Source organism: Strongylocentrotus purpuratus, unplaced genomic scaffold (assembly GCF_000002235.5).
Source record: "Strongylocentrotus purpuratus isolate Spur 01 unplaced genomic scaffold, Spur_5.0 spur5_scaffold_5, whole genome shotgun sequence".
NCBI lineage: Eukaryota > Metazoa > Echinodermata > Echinoidea > Camarodonta > Strongylocentrotidae > Strongylocentrotus > Strongylocentrotus purpuratus.
Window position 1 is genome coordinate 35,941,895 of NW_022145611.1, and position 27,317 is coordinate 35,969,211.

Sequence of the window (27,317 nt, forward strand, 5' to 3'; positions counted from 1 at the left end):
TCTAAAATTATTCAAGATTTACACAGTGTACATGAGAGGTCATGTCAAGCAGCAAGGTTCATTGGCCAGTGAGGTCGCTTGATGGCTGCATCCTCTTTACTTCAAGGCTCAAATCAAAGATGAGCATGTGTTGTCTCTTTGGATTAGTTGACGTCATAACTGATAAACGACACCTCACCTACAAGTACAACCTTAGCCATTAAGCACCCTTATTTCTTCTCAGACAAGATGATGGGTAATTAGCCAATTGTTTACCCGATAGATTTTTAAATTTATGTCAGGTAGGGAATTAGGAAAAATCAGTCTACATACTCGATGGATTTGATTCGTTGGTGTTGCAGCATTATCTGAAACTGCAGTTTGTAAAGTTATTTACATTAATGCACTTATTGATTTGTCCGGTATGGGAAAATATGCTTTCAGTTTTTTATGTTTTCAAATCTTTAAAAGGTAAGATTTTCTGTTTTACTTTTGAAATGTAGTACTTGCACACTTTGAAGGGTGTATGGCATATATGTTTGTCTGTTTTTTTGTAGTAAATGTAGTTATTTATCTTAAAAGAAATTGTTGGCTTCATATGTAATAAGATTATTTTCATTGTTGTATTCTACTGTGCTGCCTGCCTGTTATTTTCTTTAGTTATTTCTCTTTCAGCACCAGGTTTGTACACCATTTTCACAGAGGGTCCAGATTAAAATTTGAAAATCGGAAGGGGGTGGGGGTCTAGAGTTAAACTGGACCCCTGTTTATAGTGCCAAGCCTTGCTTCACTTATCATTTAAATGTACTTTCCTCAGTCCATTCTTATCCTTTGTTTATCTTTTCTTTCCAAGTCCCATCTATATACATGTTTATACTTTGTAAATTCATATTTGTAGCGTCTGTCTCTTTCTCTGTTGTCTAGGATGCTGAGAGAGCAGTGGGCTGAAGACCATACGTAGCAGTAACTCCCACCATCACCTGGATACCAGGCAGCGGTCACCATGGCGGAAGACCTGCTGCATCCAGGCGCCATCGTCAAAGATCGATGGAAAGTTGTAAGTATCAAAACAAGATCATCTGTTGAGAGCCAGAAGGGCATTAACTTATATATACACATGAACACAAACTTCAAGATAGTGTTATAACCTTCTAGATCTCCAAGAGATGAGCCATAACATGGGTCCTGTAGAAATTCTGAAGACCCCATGCTTTTTTGCCATGTACTTTAGAAGTAGACCCACTGTCAAACTCAAGTGTAAAACCATTGCATTTGCTCAGTAGAGCCTGTTGACTGTAACCATGACTTTCCATTGGTACTGTAGCATGGCCCCCTGTTCTGGACACAATCCCTAAAATTACCCTTTAATACAGAAAGGGCTAGTGTGGGGCTATGATTAATGGAGTGTTGACCATATACCAATACATGAAATGAATGAGTGGATTTCTAAGCACGTGCATGAATATTGACTATCTTTATGATAATGATATTTGATCTATTTTCCTTTTTAGCTCTGAAAAGAATGAATAGATCTCTCATTAAGAATTTGAAGATACCGTATTTGCCAGCGTAAGGGCCGCCTTTACGACGAAAGAGTAAAAAAAAAAAAAAAACGAAAGTCAAAACCAACACGAATTTGCACGTATGGGCCTAGAAACGGTAAAATAACAATACCACTATGGTACAGGACATTTCCAAACATCTTACCGACAATTTTATCTTGCATAGTTGACATGAAGACGAAAATAAACGTCCTAACACAGCATTTGCCGATAGATCTTGATCTACGTTCGTGCCAATGCATTGCAAAGGTAAAGGAAGGGACAGTCTAACGGAGCTGCCGCGAACATCCATCCGAAGTCGCCATTTTGTTTTTCCATTTCATGCAGTTTCGCATTACACCGTACATTGTGGTAGGGGTATATCGGACACCAAATCTGCCTGCGATTACTTTTTTAGCTAAACTTCCGGTAAATTATAAGAATATGGATGAATTTGGTAACAGTTTGTAAAAAAAAAAATAGTGTTTTCGAGAAAATTATGATTATTTTGTTTTGTCCGTTTTTTTTCTTTTTTCTCCCCTCTTTGAAATGTCAAAGTTGGGGGTGCAGCCTATGCGGTGGTGCGGCCTTATCACCGGCAAATGCGGTACATTCACTTCAAGGATTTCATGTTCTACACATCCATGAAAATCCCTTGAAATTGAAGACCCAGCCCTCCCAGTAATTATGTTTATTGGCTACCCTTGAGACTGATTACACGTTGCTGGGCTGGTCTTTGGCATGATGACATGCTTCATACTCTGCCAACATGGAAAAAGTCTAAATCCAGGATCAAACCTGAAGAAGAGATCAAGTCCGTTTCCTTTCCATGCTTAAAAGGCTTAACAGATTAATGTGAGGGATGGAATGATTTTGGTTGAAGGTAACTGGGAGTCCTGGTTATGATTGGAAATGAAAGCTCAGAGATTCCTACCAAGCTTAAACTGAATATTCATTACATCAAATAAATCATGTCTTCTACGTGTTAATTATTTGGTTAAAATTGTAAAACAGTAATGAGGAAAGAAAGATTTCTATAAAATCACGCTAGACATTCCAGCTAAATGTCATTTGCAGATTTTGGCAAATGTGATTTTCCAGCTAGTATTTGTCAGTTACGTACTTGGAAGTTTACATTTTGCTGATACAAATCACTAATCTACTTTTCAGATTTACTCAAAAAGCCAGTATCTGTTGAAAATTTTCCACCTCCAGAACTTAAAAAAAATTGTTTTCAAAGTTTGAAAGTTAAAAAATAAACTGGACTTTTTTTAAGGTACTGTAGGTACATGTTTGTAGGCTTTTATTACCTCACTCGGACAATGCAAATGTTTGTTCAGTTTACTGTTCAAATGGCTACAGTAATGATGGGGAGGGTAATGAGGCAGAGATGCTAATGGCTCGTAATGGTTTTATTTGAATAGAAGGTGAACAATATCACTGGATACGCATGAGCAACGATACATTAAAGTCACTCATTATGCTTAGCATACCTACATGTACATGTACAGTACCTTCAGTTGAAAAGTTCAGTTTATTTTTGAACTTTCAACTTTTAATGCTACTACATTGCCTTTAATACTCAAAATAGAAGAGAATGCATTGTACAATACAACTACGGTAACAAATATGTTTGGTAATATATTTTATATCAAATTTTGCTACCTGTGTTTCATATTTTATTGTATTACTCTCCTCTGACCCAGGTACAATCACTGTATGCCTACAAAAGAAAGCTCTTTCAGTTATCCAAAGTAGAATTCATTCATTCATGCAAGTAGAGTACTTTTCTGACAAGGTTTCTGATTTATTATGTCGTTAATATGAATGGACATTTCTAAACTAGCCAAAGTACTGAGTCAGACTTCTCTTCCTCGAAACCTATATTAAGTACACATACATGATAGAAGCCCCTTCAATGTTCACCATGTGTAAAGATAAGTGTGTACTTCTCCATCTGCACCAGCAGCGGTGTATTTTTTAAAGGTTAAGTGGTCGTGTGAAGAGGGTACTAGCTGTGAAAGTTGAATAATAAGGTGTCCTTTTAGACATGTCCTTACTTCTGTGCATTTTTAGCAACAGGAAAATCAAAGTTAGGTGCAAGGGGCCCAAAGTGGTGTTTATACATGGAAGAAAATGTATGAAGGCTGATGGGATATTTTGAATTACATGTCATTTCTGAATTCGGAATGCAATACCTTTATCAATAGGTAACTTTAATGTCTTATTAATTTCTGATGTGAATTACTTGACTACCCTGTTTGCAAAGAAGCTTTTGTCCACACCTGCTTTAGGAATGAGCCTTCGATCTAGTCAAATTTGAAATATAATAGCATTTATCATTTAAAATCCTTTCAATGTTTCATTTGATCTGTGACGTTCTGTCACTGGGTAATGAATACAAGCAATTATGGTGTTATTTTCACGGTGCACTGAACACCCTTTAAAATTCTTGTCAGACATATCTGCAAAGGATCAACAAATGTCACTCATTATCGACACAGCAGCAGTGCATGTCTGGCTCATAATAATACACTTGCATTCCTGTAAGCAGAAATAGCATGTACCTACACCTCGAGAAATGTTGCAAGTCCTATGGACGGTCATGTATATGTTGAATGTACATGTAGATACATGTGTATCCTCATTTGATCTTTTTTTAAAGTCAATTTGATTTTCAGAAATTGTTTCACATTGAGGAGAAAAAAAAACCCAACAGAATCTAATAGAATCTTTAAAAGGAGTAAAGATGTATGATTGATTAGTATGGTAATATTTGTGGTTAGGATATGAATGAACTCAAAAATTAAAAAAAATGAAGTTACATGTACATGTACTGTGTATGTAAATGTGCCAAATACACTGTAGGTCATTTGGAAATTTAATAGGTACAATGTAGTTGGATGTAGGAATTTGTGGCTGCACAATAAATATGTCATACTGTACCTTTGATTGTTGAGATGATAGGCAATAAACCTCTGGATAGTCCATGGGATATTATTTTCAATCTGAGTTTGACTCTCTTTACCCAGGTTTTGTAAATTTATTGGTATCTTGAAAGATGTAGGCTTAGTAATGCATCATGTCACCAATTCAAGGTAATTATTTAATACAGGTATATACAAATATGTGTGTCTGTGCTTAATCTATTATTGATATCATTGCTCATACTGTACATGTAGGAGATTGCTTGTTGTGCACGGTATGGGTCAGGATTTTGTTATTTTTCTTTCCCCATTTCTCGGCTACCATACAATTTCTACAAAATTCATGTTGTGAGTGATTTTATTAATTTGAACTGTTATAAATTTCTTTTGACACTGTATGGTCTCAAAATGAGATGAATGGTATCAAAGCTCAGAATCAAAGACTGAGTGATGTGAAGGAAATGTTCTACATGTACATGTACATTAGGTTTAACCCATTGAGTCAACATACATGGAGTTATCCTTTCCATTAATTTTCACTTTGAAATGAATTTGTACTTTGTCCTTGTGAATCTGCATTTTGCTTTATGTATTTAGCTATCTGAAGTTGAAATTGTACATACATCTATGCTTAAGAACAATATACAAATGTTTTGAACATGTACAGTCCCCACGTACATCCCCTGTAGCAGGCGCCCAAACATATGGCTTACACTAATGGAATGACTCATTAGAATATAATATGAGCTATGTTGAGAGTGAGAGACGTGACCAGCTTGTTTAGCGATCAGTTCAGGATCGGTCTTGGATTTCAATTGAACCGTCCTACGCACTCTACCCTTCTCCTGCAAGGTTCCTATGTCACCTTAGACCTTTACCAATGACCAGTCTGACTGTTGGCTTTCTCTCAACACAGATTCATATTGTGTACATGTACATGTGTGAGAGTTATGGCCGTGAGATATTATAAATAAACAAAATTAGGGGGACATGGCTTTTCCACCCGAGGACCAGAGTTACAATGTCCATACATGTATGAAGAGTTGCTGAATCGATCGCAACTCAACTTGAGTTCGATAGCAATTTCAACTCTTTACATGTTAGATAAGAGGTTGTAAACTTGCTTGAAGGACTTGTGATCGATTTGTAAAAGACAGGGTCCAGAAGGGGAGGACGTATTCTGGGCATTCATATTCAAAAATACAAAGAGAACTAGGAGGGTTGAAATAATCATTGTTTATGAAACAATGTAGTCATCCGATTATAAAGAATTAAACACCTTTCTTGATGAAATTAGTGGAAGACCAAATAATCATAGCCCTATGTGTTACATGTATTATTACTAGTAAAAATTTTGAATCATGAGTCACAAAATCACCATACCCACACGCAGAGTTACATGTGACAGCCTTCTGGCTCTCTGCAGATAGCACATAAACAACATCTGTGCATGTGTTCATGACATGTATATTGTAATCAGTTACTAGATGGATATAGGGCAATTATATCTGTCATGGATGAGGCAAGCATTTATCAGTAGTACATGTACATGTACTTCAAGGTGCTTATACGCAAGTTATATGTACTTGTCCGAGCTGAGATAGTAGGATAATGATTCTTAAAAATAGTGGGAAAATCAAAAGATTTCTTGCCAAAGATATAACATCTTCATGTAAATGTATATGGAAATGGAAATGTACAGTATGTGTATACAGTACCGGTACATATACATGTAGATGTCACTTTCAGATTCATCCATGACATCATCGTTGTTGATTTCCAAAAAAATCTGGCTAGTGCGTGTTTAAAACTTGCGTACAATATAGGGCACTTGATGGCAAACAATCCCACAGTCTATCTCTATGGACCAATTAGCCCTATCAGTGTGTGCCAACTTCTAACCACTTCTGTCAGTAATGAGCATTCAAATTAATCCCTTGTGTGTGTCACAATGAAATGGAATGAATTGAGAACGTGATTTTCTCTATTCATGTAGGCATCCCAGTGATGTAGGTCGGTCAGAAATATAGTTTGTCTCTTTTGCTTTTGACCCCCTTTGATTGATCGACCTACTTCTAATAATTTCCATAAAAATTCTATTGTAAAGTATGAATAATTCATATATTTCATCTCCTTTCTATGTGAATCTTGACCATTTCTGTGTTTTTGTTTACCCAACAGACCAAGAAAATTGGTGGTGGAGGCTTCGGTAAGATATCTCATTTTAAAATTCAGAGCTATAAATTTAACAAATTTGTAATAAGTTTCATAGAATACCATCATTAGACATAATTTCATGCAATAAAAAGTTCTTTTTGTTGTTTGAGAGTTGACCCATTTGCTTTGGAACTGGTTATAAAAACTTTCAACGCCAGGATTAAAGCATTTGTTATTTCTACATATGAATGCACACATGTTTTCTTCATTAAGTGCATTCTAATAAGTAAAACAAAAACATTCTAATCAATATCACAGGATGAAATTTTGTTTTTACATGTACCAGTATGTTGAAATCGATGTTATACATTTCTGTACAAGATATTTTTCCATGATGGATAATTTGTTTTTAAAGATGATTTAAATTCAGCTTTTTAATTAAGGAAACATGAAAGCTGTTCCACAAACTTTCTTGTTTGCCCTATGACTCCTTTGTATCTAGGTGAGATCTACGAAGCCCTTGACCAAGTCATTGATGAGTGCGTAGCCATCAAGCTAGAATCTGCTCTCCAACCTAAGCAGGTGCTCAAGATGGAAGTTGCCGTCCTCAAGAAACTTCAGGGTTAGTGAGATTCAAATACTTTCTTGGAATGTAGACATTATTATGGATTGTGTTTGTTAATCATGCCTTTTTTTTAAGCAAACTGGAATTATAACCAAAACTTAAAATCAAAAGCAACTACATGAAAATGTACATGTACTCATGTATACAGGTCTCAGACAGCCTTTTCAATAGACAACAATTATGACAAGTCCAAGGTATTTTGTAATTTTGTGTCCCATATTTTGCCAAGTGTTTTGTGGAGTTTTGAATATTAATTGTTATTACCGGTAATTGGTGTTATCCAATTAGCTATTAAATCATCATGTAGTATGTTAAACACATGAGACGAAATGGCTTTGACATGTACACTTACAAAAGACATTATGGCATATTGGCATATATGTGTAATACAGTGGCTAAAGGCAATGAAGGTTCTTAAATCAGTGATTTTAACACTGATTTAAGAACCTTCAGCCACTCTATTACACATATATGCCAATATGCCATAATGTCTGGAATTTTTTTTCCAAAACTTATCATAATGGCATTTTCTGTTTGTCGGTAGTGACCAGATCCAGACCCTAATGACCCATGAAGATCATTAAAAGTCCCAAATTGCATCATTTGTCTTAATGAGGTTTAGGACTAACTAATCAAAATTGAGATGCAAAATTGAAATTTGGGCCAATGAATATATCTCAGTAAATTTGCAACAATAGTTTAGAAATGTTATACATTTGTATAAATTTGAATAATATACCAAGATTACCTCTTTTCAGCAACCTCACAGTTTTCATGCATAGTTTATAAGCTATCCCTTTAAACAAGATAGCTTTGGTTCGGCAGGGACAAAATGTCACATTTATTTACATGTACAAACTGGCAGATACATTCCAAGTATTTATGTAAATAAGACCAACAAATAGTTGTATCACCATGCATACATATGTAATATGACCAGGAGTCTACGCCAGAGTTATTTACGTGCCTAACACCTCTGCCAAGTTTCAGAATACCTGTCAGGTCGTTACTCTTGTTTTCTTGTTGCACTGTACCTCACATATTTACAATGTAGTTTCTGTGAACAAACTTTTACATCTATTGTCTTTTTAATCCCCTTCTGTCTTCACGTACATGTACCGGTATTATAAGTCTGCCTACAGACCATAGGCCTATTTATACAATAGCACTTTACTCTTTAGTTGAAAATCATGTAATGTAGGCCCATACACAACATGTATGGTATATAGGCATACTGAATTAATGATATTCCGAATGATATATTGAGGATATGATATCATACACCCAGCTCTGTAATGGTAAAGGGATACCCTAATCCTGTACTGGCCTTCTGCATGGAGATTAGATTTGATTAAGCTAGGATTAATGCATCTGGGTAACAGCAGTTCCCTGAATGAAACGTGTAGTTCCATGCCTTGTATGATGTGAATTGGTCTGTAATACAGCTCCAAATGTGATTAAGTCCCATACCTATCATGGCATGACGTCAATCAACCCTGCTCTTAGGGCCCTTAGGCAATGCATTTTAGAGAGGACTTCAAATGCCTGTTAAAAAGTCGAGGAGCATTTTGTTTCTACATTGCCAAGTCCATACATTACATGCGAAGTACATGTGCTTTTGCTAGCTCTTTACAGACAGATCTTTGTTAGTATTTGGCAAAGGAAAAGCTAGAAAGAGAATTCTAACTATTATAGAGATAAAGAAACTAGAGTTCAAGAGTTGAAAATATAGTCCAAGACTTTTAGATATGTATAATGACAAAGGTATTGTTCGTTTGTTTTAGATTTTTGTTTAGAAAAACAAAGCTTAATTAAGGATAATGAATACGGTAGATGAGGACCCAAATGAAAACAATAAGTCAATCAGGTTCTCAAAATAACTCCCTTTGGAATTCACTTTCACTTGTTTGTGATGGACATTGGATATGCATCTTCCTGTTGACAGTCATCCCATCATTTCATCACCTAGCTAGGCTGTAGGCTTAACATATCTTGATATATCAATGTCATGACTAACATTGGAGTCCAGATAGATTAAACATCAAACTGTGTGAAACAGGATGCTCTAACTGTGCATTTGCAGCTAGCATTGAACGTCCTGTGGTTTAACAGCTGAAATGAAGGAATTCCTGGAATCTGCAGAGCATTTTGATGTAGGATACATAGCTTGCCATCATCAATGTTGTAGGGTATCGTGTGTATTGCTCAGACTAGCTTTGAGCAGTCGTACAGAGAAGGGTATGCAGACTAGATCATGTAACATAAATGCTTTCAATGATACTGAACAGTTACGCTTACATTTATGATTCACTTCTGCGGTATGTTAAAAAGGCTAAATGTATGTCTACTTATTGCCCATGAGAACTGGATAGTTTGTGTGCTAAACCAATTAGAATGAGATAGTTTAGAAGTGAACGGGTTGACAATATACCTTTGAATGTAGTGCATCGTTAAATTTACTAGATGCTGATTAAAAATAAATATAGTAAATAAACAGTAAAGACCAGTGATTATGGTACAACTGTATACAAAATATATATCTGCATGTACACTGTATTGCCACCCATCTTTAAAGATGGTATTTGTAATGTACAGTATGTAACATTTTGAAGTGATTTTATATACACCTATATTGTCATGTTGGGGTTGCGCTTTTTTGTGGGACTTTCAAAGTGTCAATGGCATACCGGTACTTGTCATTTTGTTTATTTTAAAAAGTGACTAAGCTAATACATTTGTGCCTTGTAAATTGTTTTCATAGTAGTCATCAAATGCTTTACTACAGAACCCTCTGAAATCATAGTGACAAACAATGTTTCATCAGATATTAATAAACTCTTGCCTGAAATTGATATATTTCTCGATGAGCAATATATGTTGGAAAACACATGAGCTAACATGATATTATGCACTACATGCCAGTGCACAGACACTAGACCTTGCTATCTGGAGCTGCCAGGCCTTTAATTGAGCATAGACCACATCCAGATTCCAAACAGATGATTTCTCAGAAAAGAAGATGGATGAGGCCAGGATTGCCCTTCACACTGTGCCGATGATGGCTTTGTGTGTGATTCTGCTTGTTATCTTCCGCTGATGTTGACTCATTTCCCTGAAGATCTTGAACCTAAAGACTTCAGAGAAAGCTTGTGTCTTAGCCCTGCTTGTTGTTTACCATTGCTAATGTGTGCGTCAGGGTCGCCCTGCTAGTCTCTTCAAGATGACTTTAACAGTCTTGAGCATATACAATGTCCATCTCACGAGTCAAGAGACTGTATATACATTTAATGTTCTCCCAATAATTGAAAAAATGTCTTCACATATTGAAATTTTTACATTTTATCATTATGAATCATTGTTTTAAGGAAGTGCAATGAGCTTTTACAGGTGAAGGTCACTTATTGTTTTCCCTGGTGACACTGACAGTACTGTTTCCTTTTTGACAAATAAGTTAGAGCAAAAAACAATGTACAGCAGTATACATGTACATATATATACATATGTATAATGGTACATGTAAATATATGTATGTACATGTACATCACTTATTTATCATTGTGTGCTGTACAATCAGTTCCATGTAACTTAAACGTTGAGGAGGAAGCTGAACAAACATCATACAGAAGCATGGATGCTAAGTTGTAGAATGATTCACCTACATGTACATGTACAATGTAGCTGTAATGGAAATGCATGTAAACATGCCATAAGCTACATGCTGCGACGTTACAAATTATTGTAGAATTTGTCATACACAATGAATGTAGCATTATCCTAACCTTGGTTATCCATTGAATAAGATAACAATGTACCTCCATCAGTCAATCAATCATCTTGTGGCTATCAATACATTGACCAATGTACTACATGTAATAGCAGCTCTATTTTATATTTGTCTGGTTACACCCATTTTGAGTCTATAGTTTTGATTAAACTTTTGTTTGTTTGGTTAAGTTATCAAGAAACTACAAAGATTTTGCAACAGGATCCAAATTCAGATATTTAAAAAGTAAGCTTTACAGAAACATAGCTGTTATGTAGTATAGTGAACAAATTTATACATGGGTAACCTCTGTCTCAAAATACGGTAACATCCATGAATTATCTCTCAGAATTAATTTATATCATTTCTTTATTTTGAATTCATTACAGGGCGGGATCATATCTGCAAGTTCATAGGCTGCGGTCGCAACGATCAGTTTAACTACGTTGTGATGACCGTCCAGGGCCAGAACCTTGCAGAGCTCCGCCGTGCACAGCCCCGTGGCACGTTCTCCGTCAGCACCATGCTCAGGCTTGGAGTACAGATTCTTGAATCGATAGAAAGCATCCACGAAGTGGGCTTTCTACACAGAGACATCAAACCTGTAAGTGTGACTAAACACACAATTATCACATGTATGTTGGTTTATAACCTCCAAATGTGCATGCTATTCTTGAGAAAAACATACCAAATAGATTTGAAGAGAGTGAGAATATCTATTTATGACCTCCAGATTGACAAGTTCTTTTAAAGATAGATATTAGATTCTCAGCACCTAAGTATTGTTACATGTGACTGCTGCATTAGATTAGATTATATGATATGTTTAATTCAGTTTAACTTGACACTAGTCCTTAGTTAAGTTTAGTGAGGGAAAACTAAGACCAAGCTAACATGTAAACTTGGCATCAGGTTTAAATTTGGGTAAAAATACAGGATGTAGTGAGTAGCCATTTCCTGGATGATTCTCAAGATGAGATAGGCTTTCTTTTTGTCATGTAACGTAAATGGTTGAATCAAAGCAACTAAGCATTATAAGTGAAACTGCAATAAAAACTTGTTAAATTACAAGTGTACTTGCGGTAATAGTCAGTTTAGAGTTGGCATGAGGACAATTGAAAAAACAAGCATATTGTTGGTTATGTGAAATATTACAGATATTGGTGACACATGCACCAACATATAGATAAACAAAGATAAAGATAGATAAAGAGAATAGTAATATAAAATAAAAAAGTTTGATATTGTTTTGAGAAATATTAAAATGTTATTGGATTGATGAGAAAGGATTTAGTAACTTATGTTCAAGTTAAAAATTATTTGTTTGTTTCTCCTTACAGAGCAACTTTGCCATTGGGAAAGCTGCTGCTAACACAAGAAAGGTGTACATGTTAGACTTTGGTCTGGCAAGGCAGTATACCAATTCTCAGGGTCAAGTTAGAACGGTAAGTACACTGTCTAGCAACTGAAAATTGAAGCCAAAAGAAAAACGTCTGTGTAAGAGAGCGATAGGGAGTGAACCAGTCAATTCTATCCCATTTAACGGGATGAACTAGAATTTCCAATACAGAAATCAAGAATATCAAAGACTAGTTCTAGAATCCATTTACATATTTTATTGTATGATATGAAATCACTACAATAATTTACCTACTTTAAACTTGAAGGACATGAGGACCCTCTATAAAATGCCATGGGTTTTTCCCTTTTGACACACATCTGACAAATTACAGCATGCTCCTTATATGTGATATACTTTTAATGTATCTTACACTGTACTACTTTTAGTTTCATTTGTTTTAACTCACCTTTTTTAATGAAATATTTTAGCTAGAAAATGTATGTAATTTAGAAAACATACATATGTTACCATGTGTAATATTTATCAGTGTGATTTTGTAGTCATCACTTTTGCCTTTTTCTTTACTTACATATATGTCCTACCAGCCAAGGCCAGTTGCTGGGTTTCGTGGAACTGTTCGCTATGCTTCTGTCAATGCTCATAGAAATAGAGTAAGTCACCTCATTCTGCAGTAGTTATAGTTGTGGTATTACTGAGGCAAATCATTTGTAAATACGGCAGGAGTTATCCCTACTTGTAAACCGGGACCACTGATGTAACTTTTGGTAATTGCCAATCGTTATAATTTGGATTATCAGATTGTTTATTGTTGTCAGTTATTCCCTCTTATTGAACTTAGTGTGATAGCCTGTAAAGAAAAGAAAAAGAAAAGAAAGACAAGATGTGAATGAGTACAGAAAGTATATTGTATTATACAATGATATGTTTAGTGTGATGAGACATTTCTCTCCTTTATATTCTGTGTGGAATCTACAGATTTTTGTTTTTAATTATTTGAGTTTGGAAATATACAGAAATAATAACGCTTCATGTAATCTAAATATCAGTTGAAATCTTTCATCTTGTAATGCAATGTTTAAATTATTTAACAAAAAATGTTTAATGGTGCAAAATGGAAAGGATGCTATACATTCACTTGTGACTCGTTCTTCAAACATGTTTTTAAATAAAGAATTATAAGATCATTTTAATGATCTCTCTATTGTAATTGTACCTTCATTTAACATGCGCTTCCATAAATTTTAAGGCAAAGCCATTGTTATAGACGTTTGAAATTTACTCTCTCTTCTCCCTATTTTACTCTTCCTTTATCGCAGGAGATGGGTCGTCATGATGATTTGTGGTCATTGTTCTACATGTTAGTAGAGTTTGTCATTGGTCAACTTCCATGGAGAAAAATCAAAGACAAGGTAAATTATCCTCAGCTGAGCTAGATTTAACGTAGTTGCCTAAAATAAAGCAACATTTAAGTTAAGTTATAACATCATCAGTGACTTTTATCTTAAGTCAAGTAATAATCAGTATTTAATTACTGTCAATGTTTTAAATGTTTCATTAGCAACCTATCAGCTAGTAGCATGAGATTGCCATGGCATCCATGATATTATACTGACATTTGAATTCAAAGTTTGTTATGAAGCATATTATATGTCCTCTGAAGAGCTTGTTTTAAAACCGTAAAACAAATTGTTTTTCCATTGTCTCATAGCATACTAGCCCCTTTACTATTCCATTATTTGTAATTTCGTTCCAGATGACACATCACACTTCGTTTATCAACAGAAATTTAGCTTGTGAAATGATATTTATCTTTGCGTTAAACATGATATCCTTTTTGTGCTTTTTTTTCTTCTTCATCAGGAACAAGTAGGTTTGTTGAAGGAAAAGTACGATCATCGTTTACTACTGAAACACATGCCCATGGAGTTCAAGCAGATATTAGAACAATTCCAGTCCTTAGAATATGCAGACAAACCAGATTACAAGGTAAATTATATTGTCATGCTGTCAATGGACTTATACTCGATGAAACCACTTGCATATTGCCTTTAATTTCTATCTGTACATCTGATTTAATTGCTTTATTAAAACTCAATTTTGACTGAAGTGATATTGATCATTAAATGTTATGAGTATTTGTGTTTTTTTAATACAATATGTCAAATGTAATATTGTGGTAAAATAGACATATGTATGCAATTTTACCACAACATTCAAGTTGTGGTAAATTTCATGTTGTCGTTTTTTTTAGACATATTCAATTTTACAACAAATTGAATATTGTGATAAAATTTCATTTGTTTATGATCGATATATATCAAAAATGAACTTCTGTTTTATTTAAAAGTATATAAGGTTCATCTTTGTATTATTAATAATAACATAATCATACAATTTTGTCTGAAATTTGATCGTAGTAATTTGAATAATTCAAAATTTGTAAAAAAAAAAAAAACATTTTGTATCCTTTGCTGCTTTTCATGCATTATATTGTATGCTGTAGAGAAATTAAGAAAGTCTTTTGTAATAAACTGCCTAAAGAGGATTAGCTTAGATGAACATAAGAAATTTCATATTTGATAATTTGTATTTAGGGAAACACTATATTTCTTTCTTATCTTCTGTAGCCATGTCAGTGTAAATAGGATTCATGTTAATGCCTCTACTTCTGTTTATTCCTACAGTGCATCCATTCTTTATTAGAGCGATGTATGAACAGGAAGAATATCAAGGAGAATGATGCCTATGATTGGGAAAGACCACCAGTAGATGGAACTCATAACTTACTCCTTCTTCAACTAGTCCTGCTCGTAAGAAAGGGTATGTCTCTAATACAATCCTGGTTATTTTATAGGAAGGAAGATTATTTTTCTCCTAAACATCTCTTTTGGACGATTTGTAGGATTTAAAACTTTGCATTGTGTGTATGTTAAGATACTCTTTAACTTTTCCTTGTTGCAATTGAAATGGTTGAATTATGTTGAATTCTTTCTTATCCACTTCATATATCTGAATATTTTTTGATTTGATTTGAGATCAATCTCATAAGTTTTATCACTTATACTGTAATATAACATTTGTTTCTTCAGGAGATATATTTTTAACATCTGACAAGTAGATTAATTGAATAATTATTGATTTTTGCTGATGCCATATCAACATGAGTGATGTTTGTTATAATATCTGTATTTTTTCCTCTCTCTGTTTGCAGCTTTGAAGTGCCATCAAGTCCAGATAAACAAGAGAAGAAAATCAGCTACCCAGAGCCAAACATCCACAAAGCCAACGTTGAGATCAGACTGGTTGAGAGTACACATACACAGCCAGAGAAAGTGGATGAGAGTCATGAGAAACAAGATGAAGAGAAGGAAGTCCAGGAGGAGGAGGACGAGGAGGAAGAGGAAGAAGAGGAGGATCAAAATGATGAAGAGGAGGAGATCAATATGTCAGGGGTTACGCAAGAGAAAGAATTGCAAGGAAAAGTAACTACTGATGTCAAAGGAAGCGACAAGATGTTCGCTATAAGGAAGAGCAAACGATCACAAGACAGAAAGCGAAGGTTACTCCACAAGCGACATAAACCAAAGATCCGAACCATGGACAGCCATGCCATCATGGAGGGTGATATTAGTACTTACCGCGGTGGAATGGAATTTGGTGTAAGTGAGAGGGAGCCCTCAATAGAGGAGAATTTGCCAACCATGCAGAAAAGTGTTACTGTTCCAGCAGAAACAATGAAGAAGGAAGAAAAAGAGGAGAAAGGAAGGCCAAGGCCAGAGCCAATTGGATCATCAACGAAAGTGGAAACAAAAAAAGTAGATCAGTTGGTTCCAGGGAAAGGGAATGGTTTACCTCCATCAGGACGACTTGGCAAAGATATCATGCCTGTAATTCAGGTTGTGAAAAAGCCAGACTTGAAAGCAGCTGTTGATATTCCAACCGGAAAAGAATCACCTAAAAAGGATATGGGAAGCGGTGTCACAAGTAGAACTGAAAGTACATTGAAAGGTGATGTGTTGCAGTCGAAACAACCGAAATCTGCCTTTGCAAAGGCATTCAAATCAATAGAACCTCTTCAGGAAGCAGAACCTGTTGTCGTAGACCAGAAAGTGCCCCCAAAACAAGAGACTCTGTCTGCCCAAAAGCAACATGCAACAAACTTAGCCAAGAGTGAATTGAAAGTAGTTAGTTCGAAGGCAAGTGCAGATGCACCAACAAGAAATGCAACACCAAGTACTGAACCTTCGAAACCTGTAGTCACTGATGCACCTCCTCATAAACCTGTTCCTTCCACTGTCAATCAGACTGACACTCAGCCAGTAGTGAAAACTAGTGGTGAAGCTAAACCTTTAAGTGCAATTAAACAAATAGATGGTGTAACAGTATTGTCAAATGAACAAACAAATGAAAAACTCAAAACACCATTTGAGGTGAAGAAAAATGAAATCCAGCAAGTCCATCAAAAAGTGAAACCTGAGCTGCAGGTACCAGACTGCAAGCAGCAAACCAAGGACAAAGATAAATCTGTATCACCTATCTTACAAAAGCTATCTCCAGGCAAGAAGGAAGAAACACCGTCTCCACAGCGAAGCGTTTCTTCTAAGCCAGCTGAACCTTCTGCAAGCAAACAGCAGAAAGTGAACCTGCAAGATACCAAGCAGCAACCAACATCGAAACCAGAGGAGAAGCTTTCTATCAAACCAAATACACGAGCTTTGTCACCTGTGCAGCAGGCTGGATCTGATGCTAAACAGGAAAAACCTGCTTCCAAAATCGCTTTTCGTTTGTCTCCTGTGAAGAAAGGCCTTAAACTGGAAGAGGAGAGTCAGAGACCCGTCTCACCCAAGCCAACAAATTTGACTGTAAAGCAACAAGAAGTGCCTCAAGAACGGTCCACCTCTCCAAAGCCATTTGGCAGTCCTGCTGTCAAGCAAAAACAGATTTCTCCTCAGCAGCTACAAGGCAATACATCAAAAGAACCAAAGGTGCAATCAAAAGTTGAACTCAAAACAAATCAGCCTTTGAAGGATAAATCTCAACCAACCCCTGATAAAATTTCACCTGGTGCCGGACAAAAGACTCCTGTGGTAGCATCTGTGCAGCTATTTTCTAAGCAGTTAGAGCAGAAACCAGGTGTGCAGAAAAAATCACCGGAACCAGTAGACACTGGAAATAAAAAGCAAGGTCAAGCAGCAGTGGTTGAAAAGAAACCATTTACAATCAAGCCACAAAAGTTAGAAGAGAAAGCTAGTAAGCCTCCTGAACAACGCTATGTTAACCAGAAACCTCCTGCACAAGATATTCCCAAAGTGTCTTCAACAGAACCTGTCATCAAAAGGATAGTAGCACCTCAGCCGAATCACAAGGCACCACAAAAATCTGTTCTGCAGGAAACGGTTGTACCTTCAAAAGTGCAAGAAAAGGTGGAGAAACCAGTTGTAATTGAATTGAAAAAGTTAAAACCATTATCTCCCACAAAGGATGTAACTGATAGTGGAAAGAAAGTGAATGCCCCTTCATCAAACAGAACTCCAGAGGCTGTGGTGGCTGTTCCACAGCGGACTGAGGCAAAACAATGTTTGCAGAAAGAACCTAGTGATGTTCCTATTAAGAAAGACAATGATATAAAACTAGAAATGAAAAATGAGATCATTGTTAAAACCCCTGCTGAATCATTGAAAAAACCTCAACTAGACATGGTACGCAATGCCTCCGAAGAACGACATTTGATGGAAGAGCTTCTAATGGGCACTATCACAGAAAAAGACTTTGAGCAGAAAGTGGAACTGGTTCAAAATCCCCCTACAAGTGATGACAGTGATTCTAAGAAGAAGAAACCATGGAATGACAGACCAGATTATAAGAAGAAGAATAAGACATCCGAGAGCTCAGTATCACAAACAAGCAGTAAAGACATTAACACAGATAAAAAACAAGATGTTATGCAGCTCTTGATGATGGGTTGTGAATGGGATATGGCTGAAGAGATACCAGATAATTCAAAGAAATCACAGGAGAATGAACAGAATGAAACAACAGATACTACTCTTAAAGGTAGTGTGTCTCGATTAGGTAAATCAGGAAATGATTCGACTGCAGTACAAGGGCTGGAGATAAAGAAGAAAGAACAGGCTGTCAAGGTTATGCCTAACAAGGGGACTATTGGAAGGGCAATGATGAAGTCTCCATCATTTTCAACAACGATTGTCCAGGAGGATGATGATGATGATGTTTTCTTGCCAAAGGAAGCTGTATCCAACAGTGATGGAAGGAATATTCAGCATAGACCAGAACCTATTGGGGATGAATCAAAGCCTTCATTACCTGTTGACCTTCAACCTAAGGTGTCTCAGAAGGAAGATGCAACCAGAAGCAGACCAGCATCAAAAGACTTGAAGAAGATAGAAAAAGAAATGATCAGACAGTCTTCAAAGGACAGGGAGGAAATGGAAAACATTTTTTCAGATATGACAAGTAGCATTCATGATGATGTCATGAGTCCTGAACTCAGCAAAAAGAGCAAAAGTGATGACAAGCAGGGAAGCAAGACAACATCTAGCGCTCCAAAGCAGGCAAAAGACATACAGGTCAAGGGAACCACTGTTGAAAAGAAGCAAAAGGAGAAAAAGCCAGTTCAAAGGCAAAATAGTGGTGAAAAGAGCAAAAGTTCTAGTGAAACAAAGTCTGCTGGATCAAGCAAAGGTCGCAAGAGAATGAGTCCAGTACGTGCTCGACAACTACCTGAAACTCCCAAGAAAGATCCAAATAGAGAGACTGTCCCTGGAAGTCCGAGAAAAGATGGACTAACTTCAGTTTCCCCTGATCTTGCAAGTCCTCAAAGTAGAAGAGCTGTCAAACAGCCAAGGAAATTGCCCGAGGTACCTAAAATTCTCCTTGAAAGTAAACTGGGGCAGTTGAAACAGGATCGCTCAGCAGCAAGACCATCCAGTGGAAAGTCTCAGAATGACTCTCCAAAGACTCCACGCAGGCACAGGTCTTCCAGGACTGATACACTAGAAGAGACTAGTTGTCAGTCAGAGAGCAGTCACTCAGTACCTGTCAGGAGAGACCAAATTAGTGACAGAGGAGTTGATAAGTCACCCCGTCAATCTCCAGCCACACCGAGGAGACGTATCTATGATCCATCCACATATGCAGTTATGCAGAGCGTATCACATGATGAAGGAGGTAACCCTGAAGTGTCTGAATGTGCAACTCGGTGGCAGGAACCTAGCATGTATATGGAGTCTTCTTCCCGTGCCCCATTGGTTCGTGAATCCTCAATTGACGCTGTCAGGACTGAGAATGACGTGCCAGCGGGAGACCAGCTGTCTCCTGAATCCAGGGCAGTGGAGTTAAGTAAGAAGAGTACACCATCACATTTAAAACCAAGTGCAGCACTAGAAAAGAAGTGGCCCCAAGGAGAGTCCATTTTAGGAAGAAGAGGATCATTCCCTGGAATGGTAACAGAGCAAGGTTCTAACAGGTCACCCGGACATTCGCCTCAACAACTTAGGAGATCAATATTCAATCGGGATAGAGGAAAAGCCAGATCTGAAAGTGATCCTGCGAGGATGTTAGAGATTGCTAATGCCAAAAATGAACAACAAAAGCCTGGTTTTAGAAAGAACATTCTCAGCAAAACCCAAGATATTATTGTTTCTCTGAAAGCTAAGCTTCCTCTTTTTGGAGTCAAAGATATGAAGGGGCGTTCCCCTTCTCCAGAATCACACGATGCCACATCTGCTTTTTCAGAGGATAGAGATTCAAAAAGAATATCACCAACTACCCTCAATCCTCCTGAAGTCATGGTAACAATCCCCAAATCTCCTCCTAAGTCTCCTCAGTCTCCAGCAAAGACACCTCTGTTGTTTTCTGAAGATGATATGCATTCTCCAGAAAGAGCAAGCTCTCCTCAAAATACCTCAGCAGTTGGAGTGGATGATGTATTCATCAACACTGACTCTCCTAAGAAGAAAGAGAAGAAAAGGGAAGGATTTCATGTGGACATTGATCAAATTGATCGTAAAGTATCGGCTGAATTCGTTCCTGAAAGGAGTGATGCAAGACATGGTGCAATACCTAAAACCAAAGCCAAACTTCAGGTTACACCTGAGGATGATATTCGTGAGGTTGTTCTTGGTACAGCTGCTGGGGATGCGGAACCCGCTAAGCCTGTTAAGCCTGTTAGAAGTGGCACGATACGGGACCTGTCTCCCACAGCCAGGGCAGCTTTAAGAGCAAAGAGACAAAGACGACGGACAGATCCTGGTCCTGAACATGCTTTCAAATTGAAGAAACAGCAAGAAGTGAGTGCTTCCGAGGGAGATATCAAAGAGGATAAAGGTGAGGCAGTAAAAGGAATTTTGAGGAGAGAAAGTTCATCATCTGCTCAAGATGATACAGATATCAAGGATAAGGGGATCTTCTCTGCAACAGAATCTATCCATGGACCTACAAGTACCAGGAGGCAACGCCTGAGATCTAATCTGTCGGGTGAACGTGCTTCCTCTTTAGAAGAAATGGTTGAAAGTATGACGGATTCCTATGCTGTACAGCATCAAGGACCAGAGGAGCCTATAGCAAGTGATTCAGGGTTATCATCAAGACTGGCCTGGGAGGCACTGACACCTCGACAGAGGAAGCGAAGAGAAAGGATGCTTTCCAAACAGAGTACACCTCTACAAACTCCTGCTGAAAAAGTGAGTGAAAACCCAGCTCCTGCAAATCAGTCGAATGCATGTACAGATGGTATCCATTGCCATGGGGATTCCAGATTGACAAATGAGGAGAGGGTTCCAGCTATTGCCGATGGAACTCATATGAACAATGAGCATCACTCTCATGAAATAGATCACCATCACCATCATCATCATCATCGCCACCAACAACCTCAGTGCAATGGAGCTGCCAACAGACTCTCTCCTCATGACCTAGCAGCCACGAGTGCGTCTTTTTCCTTAGCGGAAGACATGACACCGCTCAGCACTCCACGGGGAGGACCTGCCGGGGCAACGCAAGATGTCCAGTGCACAAGATTACAGAGGGATGAGGGAGACTACTCGGTGTCCAGGGATGACAGTCAGTCATCGTCCATGTCTGGGGGATCATCAGGGATCAAACCCAAACCCCCTGGGAGGAGACCCGACAAGTCTGTTGTCTCAGGAAGGTCAGTTTATCACATTGCTGATCTCTAGAATAGAAGGTACCTTATGCAATTCTTTGTAGGTGGAGGTAAACATATAATGGCACATCTCATATTGAAGTCATTCATAGAGGAATCCTCTCCATGCAGTATATTGGTAATGAAGCTTGGTAACATGGATGTATATATACATATCCAAGTATATTGTTTCACCTATGGTCCATTCTTTTTTTCCAAATAAAGACAAAATATAACTTGTCAGATATCATAATTTGTGTCCATCAGTTTAATATCACATTGCTGATCCCTAGAATAAAAGGTACCTTATGCAATTTCTATGTTGGTGGAGGTAAACATGTAATGGCACATCTCATATTGAAGTCATTCATAGAGGAATCATCTCCATGCAGTGTTTTTGGTAATGAAAATTGTTTACATGGATGTATATATACATGTATACCCAAATATACCTTTTTACCTATGATCCATTCTTTTTTTTTCCAAATAAAGACAATTTTTTTCTCCATATTATAATAATTTAGAAAATTCATTAAATTAACGCATTTTGTACATCATCCTAGATTTGAATAGCAAATACCTTTCCCCTAACAAATAGAGAATATGTATCACTTTTATTTATCTCCTCGAGGATTAGAGAACTTATTTTCATTGATTCGAAAGACTCCATTGTAGTATTCATTTTTCATGTACTACATGTGCATCCATGGGGTGATGAAATTTAAGTAATTCACATTATTAAAGTGACTCTGTTACATTGTTGAAGGTTGATGAAAAAATGAAACTTTTTGTATAAAATATTACTTATTATATTCCTTCTACTGTACTAAACTAACTCTCTAACATGCAAAAAATCCTGGAAAAATTCCCAAACCACAAAGATATTTATGGTTTTCACTGTTCAACACCCTCCCAACCATATTTAATTTTTCCAACCTTTTTTCCTTGAAACTAAAACATGAAACAGGCTTTAATTTTTTTTTTCAACTCTTAAATGTCTGGAATGGTATATAGAGCCAATTCATTGCTTTGTGACGATTTACATTCACCTAAAATGTAATTAAATTGTAATAATATAGTTGGGAGAATTAACGAAGCGATCAGATCAGTTTTCACTCAAACTTTCAGATTATCTTTAATTGTACATCTAGCATTGAAGTCACTACCTTAGCACCATTTTCTGTCATCTGAACAATGTTACCAAGTCCCTTTAAATAAGATATATGAAAACTTTTTCATTGCACCCCATCCAATTTCTCTTGATTCTTACTTTCTAGGAGGAGAAGGTACAGAATAGCCCCCTCGGAAGTATCGACAGGCCAATCTTTGCCTAGAGATGATGGGTGACATGCCATGGAAGAACAGTATTCTGGTGGACCAGATTGAGTAGGAGAATGAATTCATTGTACAGTTCATTGCGCTTGAAAGTTGTAATGTGTTTCAAACACCCAAGGCATCTGAAATAGTGTTGTATGTAATTTGAAAAAGCACAGAGAATCTTATGAGTAAAATCTAGTTTATCGTGTTAAAAGTTCTGATGTCGTCCCAAGGCCCTTCTGAAAAACCATTGGATTCAATGAAGGAATGCTTATTCAGAATGTGCCCTCAAAGGAGCCAATCAACATCTACCTCTTAATAAGTTACACCGATTCCGATTCAATAATGGTGGCAGGTTACATTCTATTTCAATTCAGTCCAACAGGGCCTGTAAAATTAATTAATTTTCGAACATCCCTTAACATGTTCTTGTTGGTTCATAGAAAGCCGCCAATGATACTGCAAATAATGTTGTTTTCTGTAATCGTTTAAAAGTATTGATGAAAAACGGTAATTCTATTTTTCAGCTTTCAATGTAGATTCAATGCAGTATTACAAATTTATTGAACCTTCCATTTGGAAAATTGTCTATTTTATTATTATTATCAAAATTTCCAATTGGATAGCTGCATGATTTCATTTATCAAATGTCTAAAGTTTCCTGTACTTAATATTGCCATTTCAACTTTCAAGCGCAATAAGTCAACCCCTCATCGACAAACAGATCTTAGTGGACTATTTAAGGATTGCATGCCAATGCCCTCAATCAATGAAGCAGTACTAGAGTAGGTAGATGAAGAGCTGCATTGACCATTGAACAGTAAAAGACATTGCCTGTTCTCTAATGGGACACTATTGTGAACTCTTACAACAAGAATACTTTCTTTAAACTATGCATGAGGATGGACGCCCTACAAGAGGAAATTATTTGGTTTGACGGAGTGGTGCATCTTGATGGTATTACTTACCTTGAAGCACTGCCGAAGCTAATCAACATACTTGTGGATGTGGAGGAGACTGGTGTGTATGAATATATGGTGCTATGTACTTAACTTAAGAAGTAGACTTTGACTCACAAACCCTCTGAGTAGAAGGCATGTGTCACTGACGGTCCATCAAGTTTCCTTACAGCTTTACCTTCTCGCCGCTTCAAGAACAGAATCATGCATGAAATGCATTGATGGTAGTTCATAAGATCTCTGAAGGCATATCCGCCAAGATTACAATCTTCAGGAAAAGGTGTACATCTGCTGTTACATCGAAGTGGTTTTTGTAAAGGCTCGGCTGTGAGGTTGTGTTACTGGGTTTATTCACATTGTCCAAACTTTTATGTTATGTATTTATTGTGTCAAACTTTTTTTTCTTCTCAGTTTCATCATTGATGATACAGTCATCTTTTCCTACCTGTCTTTTAGATACGGTAGTGTGCGCAAATTTGACATGTTTCTGGTAGGTTAGACACTGCTGGTTGGATTCTGTGAATAAGCCCAAGCAACATCAAATCAACTATTCATGGAATCAACTTCACTTTGCATTATCTGTAGAACTGCTTGTAGTATTTGTACTGTTTGATTCAACTCATATGGTGTGACTACCTAACCATAGAACATCATCCTCATCAGTTCTATGTTAAAGCCTTGGTTGGATCAAACACTTCATCTAAAACAAACAGGTCTGAATACTTGTGCTCACTGTGTACTTTCAGACCTATTGATTCAATATGACTAGTGCTTCCTGTATGTGTTGTCTTCTTTGATACAAACTAACAAAAAAAAGTGCAGAAAAAAGAAAAGAAATTGTGCTTGATGTCAAGCACTTCATGTATATAAAGTTTATACCTGTAGATTTTGAACTCGGACTTGTAACTATCTGCATTATGTATCATTAACTTATTTGCACATAATTTGTAAAACACCATTTACAAGAAAGTTCTATCATTATTACTGCGATATACAACATAATGATGTTGCTTTTTTATATTAAGAAGTATTGTGTAAAGTTTGAATATTTATTGAAACGGCTCTTGTGTGTCAAAAGGAAATGCAACTCAAGCTATTGATCAGTTGCTACCACTATCTCTTGTATCTATCTTGCATGAAATCTACAGACTTATGGTAGTCTCTGTGGTGCATGTACTTCTTCAGTTTTCATTAAATAGTAGAAAAGAAAGAAAAACTCCCATTTCCAAAGTACCCTTACATTTTGAGAATCTCCAATGGTTATTTGAAAATAAAAGTGAGTCTAAGATGTTTAGACCATTTTCCACAAAATTTTCTCAATTATAAAGACACAATAGTTTTATTTCATTTTATTTATTGTAATCAAATGACATAAATTTGTGAATTTAATAACAGAGCTTTTCCTACATGATATCACGGTCACTAGACCATGAAAAAAGAGATTCTTATATGATTGACGATATCTGTCTGATTACTTTATTAATCTGTTTCTCTCATATTTTCCTCTTTACATTCAAAACCAACTACTCAATTTACTTCAAGACTGGCATGCCTTTCAAACTTATAATCAACTCAACAATGTTTAGTAAATCTTGAATTGCATTTTTTTTGTGTAAAGCAACTGAGATGTAATCATTTTATCCTCTTTTTATTGAGCCAGTTTTTGTATTAATTTGTAGAAAATGGTGAAAATGTGAAAATATTTTTCTGTAATCTAACTTGGGGAATGTTTTTCTTTTCTTCAGACGTAGCACTAATGTGGACTGCAAGGCTATATATATCTTGGTCTCTAGAATTGTAACTACTTTTTTCCTTGTATTGCATGCTGATCAGTCTTATTTTTTTTCTTCTTATTGGTACATGTATATCAGTATTTTTCCCCTTCAGAATATCATCTGTTCATTCATTTTGTAAGGTACTCCAGCATTAACGGGTAGCTTAGGATTGGGCATATACCGGTAGAGACAATTTTTCTTACATCTAACAGTGAATAGTGGAATTCATAGTGTTCCATCATTTCAATTAACTCAAGTATTTAATTTTCCTTTTTAGTAATTTACTTTCATGATCTGTCTTTTCTTACCTTTTATTCTTGTATTTCTCATTCCTTCCTATATGGCAATTGTCGATTGTGTTATTTTATCTATTTTTTTTAAACGGCAGGAAAAACACAGATTTTAACACACTTCCTATGATTATCTTTTTCATTATGCTTCCATTCTATTATTCTTTCACGCTCTCTCCTCTTCTCTCTCTCTCTCTCTCTCTCTCTCTCCCTCTCCCTCCCTCTCTCTCTCTATAGATATATAAATATATATATCACTCTCTTTCTCTCTTAATTTCGAAATGTCAACACTTGATACTTAAAACAAATATCAAGATTTTTTGAATTAGTGCAATCTAAGTAAATATATGATTATTTATATTAGATCAGCATTTTTTTTCTTGGTTGTTAATGTTATATGATGCACAAGTGGGTAAAATTATTCATAGAAAATATCCGTCCCAGAGGTAGAAGATATCATGGTATTTATCTCTGTGTAATCCTGGATAATAATTCTGAATAGTTGTCTATCCAAGATTCAAATACGAGCAGAAATGTATCCCATTGTTTTTCATAATACAGGCCCATATTTAGAACGTTTGACACGTAGGAGATTATTGTTCTTATATTTGTATACCTGGAAAAGGAAGATATCGTCTTATTATTTGTGTGCTCCGATATATTTCAGGTCTTTGTTTGCCTAAGGCACATTGGAAAAGTAAGTTTTCAAGAGATACTGTTCATATCTACCAAACAATTCTCCATGCATACTGTTACTCATTATTTTACTATGAAAAAATCTTTGTTGTGTGTATTGTTCATTTGGATAAAAGAAAACCTACACAACAAACCTAAAGAATCGGAAACTACATCTCTCTGAAAAAATTTATAATACACCTAAATAGGGATGGTGGATTATTTTGCTTTTGAATGAATATCATTTGTAAAATGTTACTCATCTGGTGTTGATTTAAATATCAATACGTATCAAACTTGCCTTTATGTTCATTATAAAATTAGGTAATATATGTATTGAATACAGTCTACCTGTACTGGCCCTTTTTGTACTTGTAGAGGCTGTAAATAAAATATTTTTACGAGTGATGGACAGATCCTTATACCCCAGCTTTTTGTGTTATCTATTTTGTTAGTGCAGAGTGAGAGAGAAAGGGGAGGGAGGGAACAAAGGGGGAGAGAGAGGAAGAAATAAGGAATGAAAAGAGAGAGGGAAAGGGAGAGAACAAGAAGGAAAGATGAAGATATAGAGAGAGAGGGGGGAATGAAAAGAGCGAGAGGAAGAGAGAGGGGGTGGTACAGGGAGGGAGAGAACAAACCGGGAAAGATGAAGAGAGGAAGAGAGAGAGACGGGGGTGGTAGGGGAGGGAGGGAGAGAAATGGGGAAAGATGAAGAAATAGAGGAGAGGAGGTGGTAGGGTGAGAGGGAACAAACGGGGAAGATGGAGAGAAGGATTAAAATGA

At 36.5% G+C, this 27,317-nt stretch overlaps 1 protein-coding gene across 1 annotated transcript; it reads left to right on the forward strand.

Moving 5' to 3' along the window:
• The first annotated feature begins 982 nt into the window (after positions 1-982).
• LOC582833 (titin) lies at positions 983-26,956 on the forward strand. Its single transcript, XM_030999188.1, has 10 exons — positions 983-1,036; positions 6,629-6,656; positions 7,107-7,226; positions 11,382-11,596; positions 12,333-12,437; positions 13,672-13,764; positions 14,216-14,341; positions 15,040-15,161; positions 15,567-21,524; positions 22,796-26,956. The coding sequence occupies exons 1-10, from the start codon at positions 983-985 to the stop codon at positions 22,863-22,865; spliced, it is 6,891 nt and encodes a 2,296-aa protein (XP_030855048.1). The 3' UTR covers positions 22,866-26,956.
• The last annotated feature ends 361 nt before the right edge of the window (positions 26,957-27,317 follow it).